This window comes from Corvus moneduloides, chromosome 1 (assembly GCF_009650955.1).
Source record: "Corvus moneduloides isolate bCorMon1 chromosome 1, bCorMon1.pri, whole genome shotgun sequence".
Taxonomy (NCBI): domain Eukaryota; kingdom Metazoa; phylum Chordata; class Aves; order Passeriformes; family Corvidae; genus Corvus; species Corvus moneduloides.
In genome coordinates this window covers 60,707,798-60,719,534 of record NC_045476.1, presented here as the reverse complement: position 1 = coordinate 60,719,534, position 11,737 = coordinate 60,707,798, and the positions used below count along the sequence as shown (strand labels likewise).

The following is an 11,737-nucleotide window of genomic DNA, read 5'->3' as shown; positions in this document are numbered from 1 at the left end:
TACCATTTTCTTACACACCAGGTATGAAAAGCCAGCTGTCCCATTGCTTCAGAGCTGAAAGACAGGCATCCATTTAGTCTGTGGAAAACCTTTTTGTTAGATATAGACCCAGTGAAGGACATCTTTTTTTCTTAGTCCATTTTCATTTTCTTTAAAACTGAACAAAAGACAACTATTTTAGAGCATAAAGCATACTCTGATGGAAGATTCCCAATTCTCATCTCAAAATGAATACTGTCCTAATTATAAAGAGCAAGGAGCTGCATAAGCTAATGCACTGATTTTAGGTACTATGTAACCTCTCAACCAATGCAACATTAAGCATAAGCAGATAATTCTTCTAGTGTTTCTTCCTCCTGCTGTACCTGACACGGTGTGAGTGTTGTTTTCTCAACTCCATTTGATAAGGCTTAAAATAAAAAGCCCTTGCTTGCACTAGACTTCTTAAAAAACCAAAGATACAGACAACCATTTAAAAGATTTTATTATAAAACTATTTCAACATCTATATCCAAGTAAAAGACTTAAAACTACAGCTCTACTTCCAGAATAAAGTCAGTGAGTGCTGGAAAAGGTGCTGTATTATCTAGGTAGATAGACATAGTTTGTAATACTACAGAGATTTCAAGTGGATTCCTTAAGTGCTACAAAACCTCTGCCTGCATCATGAATATTCCACAGCTTCTCTCTGCAAGCAGCATCACAAACATTTTTCCATCACCCATCCTCAGCTGCTTTGAAACAGAAATTACAGCTCTAACTGGAGCAGCTGCAGCTGTGTTACAGATGTACCATCAGATCACAACTCAGGTTCAAGCATTACTGGGTGCAGGCAGAAAGGTATAAATTGTGTTTGCTTGACAATAATGACTACCTAGGTATGTGTTTGTGACCTTGTATTCAATACAAAAATCAACAAATACTCAATTATTTTATGACAGTGAGACCAGCTTTTTCACACCTGTACATTCTAGACAAAGATATTTCCTTTTTATTAGTCATTTCATTCACTGAGCTGAGCCCAGATGCATGATCTGGTGACCTTTGGTGACTGCATCTCATTCACCAGGATAAAAACAGCCCAGATGCAGTACTAAAGTCATCATACTCAGCAGTTATCATTAATACATCTAAAATTATTTTTTAAAATAAACAAGGCATATCAAAATTCTATTTTATTTTCAATGAGAAATAAAGCTCAACAGGACTTCTAGGACACAAAGGTAGTTTCCTATTAAAAACCATTTTAGATTCACAGTGGAATATGAAGTGATTTTCCATCCAACAAACAGAAATCTCTAATAGAAAACTATCATACTGAGCAGGATGGTTTGCTGTATTTGCAACTTCTTGCACAGGATCATGTAAGATAATATGATAATTAGGTAAAAAATTCAAGTAATATTATACAGCCCTGATGAACTTCTGACTGGCCAGCTTGGCAATGTCCAACAGTCTAGCATCTGTTAAGTTTACCTTGCTTACAAAAGTGAAAACACACAAAGATGGGCAAGGAAGAAGCTTATTGAGAATGGAATATTTTTGGAACAACTCTCTCCCACTGGCTCTGTTCCTGTGGGAATTCCCCCTACTTTTCTGTTCATAAAAGCTGTTCTGTAGTTTTCAGTGCTGCTTATATTTTGAAACATTTCCTAAGCCATTTCCATTGTAATGAACAGTTCTTAGAATAAATTTTTATAGTTCCAACACCACTCCTGAAAACCTTTCCAACAGACCTTCAGTGCTCACCACAGCTTTCAGATTACAGATTCCCCATGTACCTCTTTGAGCTGCTGTGGTCTGATACAAATTTGGAAAATACAATTGGCAGATTTTGGTTTAGTGTACTGAGCCACTAACCTCCTAACAGCACAACAGAAACAAACCACAAGACTGTGCTTTAAACATGCTGTTTTTCACAACATGCTTATACAATACACATCACCAAAACCTTTCTGTTCAACTTGCACGTCTGACTTCAGTTCTTGGAAAATCTTAACTGACTTACTTGGCACACATTCTCCAGAATACAGGGATGTAGGCTAGATGTACCCTAACATTAGAGCTGTTTATATTTCCATTTCTTTCCAGTAGCTTTTAAAAATATCCTGATTTTCTTCTTCATTACCTTATGCATAGAAGCCTTACTTGGCTGATTTCCCATGAACAGCTTAACATAAAGTATCTAGCAACATGACTCACAGGGCAAGGCATCGCAGAAGAATTATTCCTGGAATACCTTTTTTCTTTAAATGGGACTTCTTTATATAGGGAAAACACTTTCTCCATACCTCCCAGGGCTCCCTCTCTTCCAGTCAGGCTGTATTTGAATGCTGTTTGCATCTTGCTACAAGACTGCCATGTTAAGTGAATCTTTTCCAAATGTTATAAATACAGCTTTAAAGTACAGATGTTATCTATCTACCTGAGAAGTTCTGTAATAAGATAAACTGCTGATAACTATTCTAACAGAAAAATATGCATCAACATAACTCATGTTTATCAGTATTCAGAATTCAAGCATTAAACAGGATTTGAAAATTGCACACCTCTACCACACCAAGTCTTTGATCATAGTAAAAAATGGCCTGATTTTCCTCTATACACAGCTCTTCTTTAAAGACATATGTGCTCCTACTTTCCTCATCCTGAAGTCCACAGCAAGGTTTCAGATCCAGCACATACAGCCTAGGTTTATAATATTCTTATCTTCTTTCTCCTCTGCCAGTTCTGAAACTTGCTTGTTTGGAGGTAGATTAGTACTTCCAGACGCTGCTCTTGAAGCCAGCTTGATCCCTTTGGGTGTCTGGATACCAACTTCTCTTCAGAAAGCTGCACTCTGTTTTGCCACATTCTTTGGGACACACCAGTCATCTGCTTCTGAGGTAGCCTGGTAATGCTTGGAAGCTGATTTGTTAAAAACTGGGAGTTTTTCTACTGATTCTGTTGATAAGGCCTAAAAGTCAAGAAGGAACAAGTTACTTGGTTTCTTTCTCTCAATAATGCCACTTAGCAAAAATTCATTCAGTATGCCTAAAGTGTTAAGCCAGTGACACTACAAAATGAAGTTATTCACACAAGTGTTTCTACAATAGATGCAGTAGTTTAGGTGCTTCAGTATCTACGACTGCTTTGGATAATTTGGCAGGACAAATGCAGTAACATCACATCCTATTTATGCATTTTTAATAGGCCTTAAGCAGTACCCTCTAACATGATTTCAAGATAGTCCAGGAATGCATGGAAAAGGACCTTCATTTGCAAAATTCCAGAGAAAAAGTTTTAATAGAAATGTTATATATATATGTAGCTGAACTGTCTCTTCCCTTTGTACTTCTGCTCTGATTGTGCTTCAGTGTTTTCAGTTTAGCAAAAGAAATTCAAAGCAAGTTTTTCCCATGATTAAGTGCAGAAAGTAGAAAAGAATATGTAGTGCTGTTTGCAGGTTTCTTACAGAAACAGCAGTGCATGTTATATGCCCAGTGTTCAAAATTACTGGTATCTGAATCCCACAGCTTGCTATAAGGCAGATGTTGAATAGCACCTTGACTCCTTAAGGATTTAGTTTACATGGATTTTCTAGTTTTCAGAGTAAACAAACTAGATCTGTTGCTCACACCTTTACTGCACTCTCTTCAAGTACTTTGTATTCCATGAACAAGGAGATAACATCTTAAAACAAGCTGAAAACCAACAAGGCTCTCACTAGTAGTTTTTCAAGTAAACTAGTTAAAGCCAAGTGACTTTTTTAATACCAGTTACTAAATCTGTAACTTCTCAAGAAAAAACAAGAGCTACTCATGAGCAGAGAATTTGTTTACCTTAAAATGGTAATGAGTAAACCCACTGCATTAATGGTAGTTATCTCTTATTTAACTAAATTTAAATACATACCTTCAAGTAGATGATAGCATCTGTTCCATAGCCACATATGGAGTAAAGATTTAGATCTCCTTGAAAGTATTTAGCATACAGACGAGAAATTGGCAAGCCATACCCAAAGCCAGCCTAAAAATAAAGTACAATATAAAATTAATTAATTTTTTTACTAGCTCTTATGGCTTAAAGTTAAATATCTGGAAAGTCTTCAGAGATTTTTAAGCTGTTAAAAAATCCTTTGCACTTCCTCTTCTGGTAGAAGAAAACATAAATCTCTACTCTGTTTCATAGAGAATGCTGAAACTGACCATTAAAAAACCCAAAACCACAAGAAAAAAGATCTCCATGGAAGTGGAAGGGTCTATATTCATGTCCCACTTTTACATATTACATTTCAGTATTTTTCCCTCCCTTGTTTTTGCTAGTACAGCTTGATTAGTAAAAGGAGCTTGCTACTGGGAGATTAATAACAGTCTAAAAGCCTGTTCTAGTTGTGCTTGCCTCCAGAAAGACAGTGTGATTTACAGTAAGTTTAAGGACTGAGTGGAGAGTGAAGACAAAGTAAATTAGTGTCATTGGAATGTAAGAAGAAAAAAAAAAAGGGGGGTTAGATTCAGGTTGCAATGCTCTTCTTTGTTTTTCCCTTTAAAAGCATATTTTTGTCCACTAAGCTAAATATCAAAACTTTGTTTCAGAAAGTGTAAATTCATATTTATGGGGCTCGGTAATCTTTGCACATCCCACAAAGCAGCAGGGTGGACACAGTGCTTCATTATTAACACAGCAACACTTACAACAACCTAATTGCAACAGAAGTATTGAAAGTATCTTACAAGAGGGGTATTTCGACCATCATCCATATTTGGCCTTGGGGCGGTGGAATACATGTAGCTAAACAGCTGCTCAATTTTCCTTACTGGAACACCACCTCCTCGGTCTGAGATCTGATTTAAGAGAGAATGAAGTTAACAACTAGCATGCACTAAGAATGGTATTTAAAATGCTGCTATTTGAACACACCTTTCCAACAGTCATAAATGCAAACATTTGTTTTGCAGCATATTATTTTCCAATTAGATAATTGTGCTACGTGGAGGCTCGTATCATCGAGAATGCTCATGTGCTCATACACAGTATCTTTGATCTTTTCTCAGAGGCCAGAAGATCTTTTAATAGAATCAGCTAAGCATGTATAATAACAAAGATTACATTAAGTCCATATTGTAGTAGGCCAGTAAAATACCTTGATTGCCAGGTCTTCTTTCCCTAGAACAACTGTCACTTCAATCGGAGAAAGGGTAGGACTGTTTTCTTGGAATTCAACAGTTGCTCTCATTGAATTCTGTGGAAAAGAAGGTTACCATGATCAGAGATTGTTGAATCCATGCACTTCAAACCACACTCGTTGTACATAGAGGCAAAATTACCCTCTATTCCTATCAGTGCCTAGTTTCCAAGGGACACACCTAGCATTTTGGCATAATGGGAACAGAGGAGGTCTCACACCTAGAAGTATCTAAGCATAGCCAAGACTCTTCTGAGTGAAAGATTACAACTTCTTGCCCAACATAACTCAGGCACTGTAAATTAAATAACATAACTCCCTTAAAGTCAACAGGTTTCTGGAGAAGAGCAAAGTTCAGCAGTTGCTAAAAGCTGCCAGATTTCTGCATCTCATGCTGGCAGCACTGAAGTTCAGCCCATTCACTACTCCTAAACACACTGTCCAATCCACAGAAAAGGCACCAGGGCAAATCTGCAGATGTAATCTCTAAAAGCAGAAGGCTAGTGGTGGTCACCACCCCACAGCCCACTTAACTCTCTCAGTTTACACTGACATACCTTAAAGAGCTCAAAAAGCATGTGAAAAAGATGAGATGGAACATATACAATGGTAATTGGTTCTCCTGGAGCTTTTCCTAGAGGAAAGGAAAAATACAAAAGATTTAAAAGGGTGATGACATTTTTCTATATTGTATCCAAATTTTACAATGAGTAAGTTGCCAAAACAAACAAAAAAATAAGTCAAGTTTAATTTTTGGTTTTCCTCCCTCCAAAATTGGCAAACAGCTTTATGCATTTGTAACAGTGTTTAGATTGCAATTGCCACTTGCTTAGTAACAGCTTCTTTTCAAAGAAGGAAGTAAAAAAATCAAGTGTTAATTCCCCTTTATAAATAAAGGATTTTAATAATTAAGCAGACTGCTGACATCAGACACATGCAGGCAGCTCAGACCAGACCCAGCATTTCAGCAGCCTCACTTCCTCACCCCAGATACAGAGGTCCTCTGTAGCAACTTCTCATGTTACTTTAAGTCCAGGTTTGTCTGACTTTTCTCAAATTCATAAATGGTACCTCAAAAATTTAGTGTTTAAGATACATTGACATTTGAGTTCTAACACAGGAGGTTAAATGAGGTGCCTCTAATAGAAAATGAAGAGGAACTAGCCCAAGTCAGATTGACTAGTATGTGCATTAAGGTTACAGAACTGGGAGCCTTTTGAGTCAGTAAAAGCAGCAGTTTGGCTATCAATAGGAAGCTCTCATCTTACCATTCACTTGAGTAAGTTTCAGTTCTGGAGATGTTAAGTAATACTGGTCACACAACATCTTGGAACTTTCATAAGCATCTGAAATAATTATTTAAATAAATGATATAAAGTATAATATCAAGCAATGTAGAAATTAATTTTAATGCATGGCAGAATACAGCTTTTAACTGCATAGCTGCTAAGGTGTTAGAGAGTCTAAGACATAGACAAGGGAATGTGTGTCAAGGGAATGATAACTTTGCATCCACTGTGTGCACTATAAATTGAGAACAAGGGGCAATTATAGCAGCATGAGCAAATCTTTGTACACTCTGATAATTGTACGGAACTGATGCATCTGTTATCTACCTCTAGGTAAAACCAATCTCAACACCTCAGACAACTTCAACTCCTACCTCATCTGTCACTTGCTAGGACTTACTCCAACATGGTTTTTTGCTGCTACTTTGTATTTTAAATTCCGGCCTCTAAAAGCTCGTGCTTTGGTAAGACTGCTTTCAGCTATTTCAATTAAAGCCAGTCAGCATCCTCTACAACACAAGTTGGTACCCAAACTGCTTGCAATCAGATATAGATACTGATCAGGAAGACAAACATTAAAGCTCTGAGAATACGCACCATTCACTACTTCAGCAACATCACAGCAAGGATCAATACTTCCAATGTGCCTTGGGTGCCCCGAGCCAGACTTATCATCAAAAAGAAGAGCTGTTTGAGATGAGAACAATACAGTATTTAATCACAAATACTGTATTATGTAAAAGCCTAAAAATTGAGACTAATACAGTGAAATCACAACATATAATCACATAAAATATTGAACGTTGTTTATGCCTTTTATGAGTTAAAATGCTATATAATGTCAGCAAACTATGTTGGCTTCTCTGTAGTTCACATCTAAAGGTTTTTCAGACATTGATGATATCCCTACATATTCCACAAAAGAGTTACTTCAATTATTTTGTAGTCTAGAAAACAAGTTTTTCCATTACTCTCTTAAGTGATAGTTTCCATTTCTAACTTTTCAGTGTCACACAAAATCATGTGAAGCAGTTCTCCATCAGTTTTCAGAAGTGCTGATATTAACATGTTACTCATTAGGTTTAAGTTTTTTCTCAAGCAAAAATTTCTACTTACTGTGTTGGTTCATTAGCATCCGGGTGGAAATACGGCTCATGTAAAAACGATCCAAAAAATACTGGATGTTATGATTGGTGACAGGATCTGCTTTAAAAGTGTCTTTGTATTCAATTATTCCTTGCGCCATTGTAGGAACCACATCATGATGTCTGTTTCGGACTCTAATTAGAGTATCTATAAAGCTAGGTCAAAAAGAGATCTTTTTAGAACATTATTCTCAGATTACACAGATGCAAGCTTTGTATAATGTAATTATTTAATCCAGCACCAGCACAGCTAAGTGCTTAACAGCCTGTTAAAATACAGTCTGTTTCTTTCACTCTTTTAAAAGTAATTCCTCACTAACCTAACCCAGAAGAGTTTGGCATTTTTAAAACAGAAGGTATAATGAGCCATATCAAATTCACTGCCCGTTTAATCATTTATTTGAGCAGAGGAAAATGTAAGAAAGGGAAAAAGATCCCAAGCCGACATCTTGGAAAGAAGCAGAGATGTGACTTCACAGATAATTTTTTTTAGTATTTCTCTGTCATGACAGTTCAAGGGACAACAGACCAGCTTGTTCTATGTTCAGCTCTTCTGCTAGATTATCAAATTCAGCTCATGATGGCTGTCAGTCTAAAGTAAATATATTGTGAAAAGTAGAATGTGAACTAAAAAGTTCCAAAAAACAAATTAAAAGCTTACTCAGATAAGACTTTTTGGTCATCTGGGCTTTTCTGATTGAACTCAACCAGCTCCTTTAGGCTTTGGATGTACCTATTGAAAAAGAACACAAGAAATAGATGCTATTAATTGATTTTTATTAATTTATCAACTTGAAAAATACTTTGTCTTGTGCACATCATTAGTCCTAACAACTCAGCTAGGAGTTTTAAGTATCTCTGAAATATCAAAGTTACAAGCAGCAATGGGATGACAGATTAACACTTCTCGACTGCCTGAACCCCAGAAGTTTTAAGTCTTTTTTTGTGCCTGCCACCAAAGAGGAATCTAAACCCTCGCTTAAGGTATGTAGGATCCCCTTATAACTCTCAAGCACAGAGTATTTCAAAAGAAGATCCAAATGACAATGACAATCAGTAAGACACTTAAGCAAAATTTTTCCAAATCTGATCAGCATTGGCAGAAGCTAAGCCTCTTGCACTAACACCTGACAGTCTTGACGCATATGGCAAAGACACAACTGTTGGCTATATTAAGAACAGTTTCTAGATCTCACTCTAATACTTCTACTCTTTATGTCAGCCATCCTGGCAAATGCTGCAACTGTGCCAGTAAACAAGGTTAAATCAGATTCAACCACTGTATCAACTGCAGAGATTATGTTAATTGAATTTCAAACACTCGTTGCACGAGGCAATATACTTTGGAACAGAAGCTCTGTTAGTAACTGCATCAGTGACAGATCAAAACAGGTACATAGCCTACTTTCCCATTTCGTTTGGGTCTAAGGGTCTGTAATGCTATGGGGAAAATGTTTTCTTTTCCCCCTTCTTGAAGAGTAAAAAGTGAGATTTGCTCTATTAGCTATTTCAAACTGTAAACTACCCCCCAAACACACTAATTTAAAGATGACAATATAACCATATTGGTTTTCAATTTAATTTTAGTGTGCTAGAAAAGGACAGTGTGTAACAGCTCGCAATTCAGCTTTGAGGAAGGAACTGCATTTCTACTGTATTTTGTTATGCTTTCTACTGTTCAAAAAAGTCTGTAACAATAAAGTTCTCAAAGCTATGTTAATTTGCATGCTGAATTCATGCAGTTCATACTCACCAGCTTTTTACTAATTTTACTGATGGAGTGCCTAGTAATTTATCAGGAAGAAGATCGATTTCTTTCAGGATGTTTGCAAACCTCACAGGAAGCTCTTGTCGCAGAAATGAGAAAGAAGTTCTCTCACATCCATTAGTCGAGCCTATGAATAAATCCAAAATAAAGTTTTTGTTTAAGAAAGTTTCAAGGTGTAACTACAGATTGCTGACTTTCCACGAACTTCAGGACTCTATCCGTCTGCAATCATGAGGCTTTTACTGGCCAGGTCATCTAAGTGTACATATATGTTTGTGCTGAACGCTGTTTACATGACAGTAAGACACAGCGTGCTCTTGGACGGGATACTTGTACAGTTCCCACTTAGCATGAGACTTAATTGCAATCTCCTAAGAAGTACTCCAGCCTCTGTAAACAGGAGGTTCTTCGGGGTGACGTCTGGCAGCATCATGCGCGCACGGCCGCCAGAGCTGCCAAAGCGCTAATGGGATCAGGGAACAGCGCGTTCACTCCGCCTGATGGCTCCTCCCGCCCCGGTGTGCGCGGAGCGCGAACACGCCCCGCAGCCCACGGACCTCTCAGAGCTCGCACCCTACGAACACCGCCGAAACAGCGCTGTAGCGCATCTTCAGCTCTGATGACGGCACTCAGACGTCTCCAGCGCCTGGCACCTGGCCGGGGGGTAACTGCGGCCGGGGGTGCCCACCCGAGGCGACCTCCCCGCCGCCGCCACCACCCCGGGATCGGCAGATTCCCAGCGGGGCTGGGCATACCAGGCAGGGGCAGCTCCCCTCCTCCGCCCTGGCGCTGGGCAGCCGAGCCGGGGGTCAGCAGCGACTTCAGCGCTGGCCGAGCGCGGACCCGTCGGGGCGGGGATCGCCGCCTCCTCTGTCCGGCACAGCACCGCTCCCGCACCCCCTTCCGCGGCAGCCCCCGGGCTCGCCCCTCCACGGAGAAACGAGCCTCCGAGCCCCGGGCTTGGGCTGTCCCCCGGCCCCGACCTCCTCCTGTTCCTCCTCACTCTCACCAAAGTCCAGCAACTGCTTGATGGAGAGCGGGGACGGGGAGAAGCGGGAAAACTGCTCCACCTCCTGCGGCAACCGGCCGCTGCTGCTGCCGGCACTGGCCCCTGCCAGTGGGGCGGCGCTGCGCAGGGTTATCCGGGCGGCCTTCATCGCTCCCGGGGCGGCGGGTGCGTGGCACGTAAGCGATCGGGTGGGTGAGCGGGTGATCCGGTGGCTCCGGGACTGTCGCTATCCCCTCGCCTGTGACGGGCGGCTTCACGTGGCGCCTCTATTTACAATCGCAGCGGGGCGGGGCTCCGGCAGGCCGCGCCCCGCCGGGCGCCTCGTGACAGCGCTGGCGGGGTTCCCCTTGCCCGGAGGCCTGGGCCAGCGGGCGGCTCGCCAGCGGCACGGCGAAGTGTCAGGGGTGTCGGGCCGGGGGACAGCTGCGGGGCTAGGGCACACGGAGCGGCGGGTGCTGCTCCTGCACCGCCCGCGGTGACCTTGTGTACCGGGCAGGGGCCGGGCGAGGCCGGCGGGGTGGTCGTGCGCAGCTCCGAGGCGCCGCGTTGCTCCCGCCCCTCACGGGCTGCGGGGGGGTCCGGCCGTGTGCGGGCCGTGCACAGGCTGTGCACAGACGCCCAGTGGGCGCCCGGGCTGCGGGGGGAGCGGGCCCGGGCGAGCGGGGAGCGCTGACACGGCGTGAGGGGCGCGATGGCGTCCGGGCGAAGCTGTGTCTTCGCACTCGTACCGGGGGTGCTGGTGGTGCTCGAACTGATAGGGTAACTCCAGGGTCGGCGCAGAGGCTGCATGGAATGCAAAAGGAGCAAAATGAGATCCCAGCTGCAGGGGTGAGGGTGCCTGCATGTAGGCCATGGCTGTGACCTTGGTTGGTAGTGACCAGATACCCGAAGACAGCTGTGCTGGTGACGCACTGGCCCCAGATCGGCATGTGGCCTTTATTTACTGTCACTAGAGCTGACCTAAGAAGGAGCTGATCCAGTGCTCTCAGGGACAGCTCATCTTCCATTGTCACAGTCGATCAGGGAAAAGCCACCTTTCCTCTTTGCTGGAGAAGGAGCTTGGAATTCCAGTGCTGCCTGGCCTTTTCCCAACATGCCGAGTCCACTTCACTGAGGGCAGGGTTTGCATAATGCATTGAAGAATGGAGTTAATGTCAGCAGAGGGCTTTCTGACATCTGAAGACTTGGTCTGTAACAGCAGGAGCATGTGGCAGTAAAATAATACAAAATAATGGTGCCCTAATATTTGCATACAACTCCCCAGTCTAATTTTATATGCATATATTTGCACACACAAACATGTAAACTTTTTCAAGGGAAGGAAGATAACATTCCTAACAAGAAATGCTTGCACTTAGTTTA

At 41.6% G+C, this 11,737-nt stretch overlaps 1 protein-coding gene across 1 annotated transcript; it reads right to left on the bottom strand.

Annotated features, from left to right (window-relative positions):
* Positions 1–466: 466 nt before the first annotated feature.
* Positions 467–10,629, bottom strand: PDK4 (pyruvate dehydrogenase kinase 4). Its single transcript, XM_032111715.1, has 11 exons — positions 10,376–10,629; positions 9,352–9,493; positions 8,260–8,331; positions 7,570–7,754; positions 7,051–7,140; positions 6,433–6,510; positions 5,722–5,798; positions 5,123–5,221; positions 4,713–4,823; positions 3,895–4,008; positions 467–2,956 (listed from the first exon to the last, which is right to left on the bottom strand). Exons 1-11 carry the CDS (start codon positions 10,521–10,523, stop codon positions 2,825–2,827), a joined length of 1,248 nt encoding a protein of 415 aa, XP_031967606.1. The 5' UTR covers positions 10,524–10,629; the 3' UTR covers positions 467–2,824.
* Between the last annotated feature and the right edge of the window lie 1,108 nt (positions 10,630–11,737).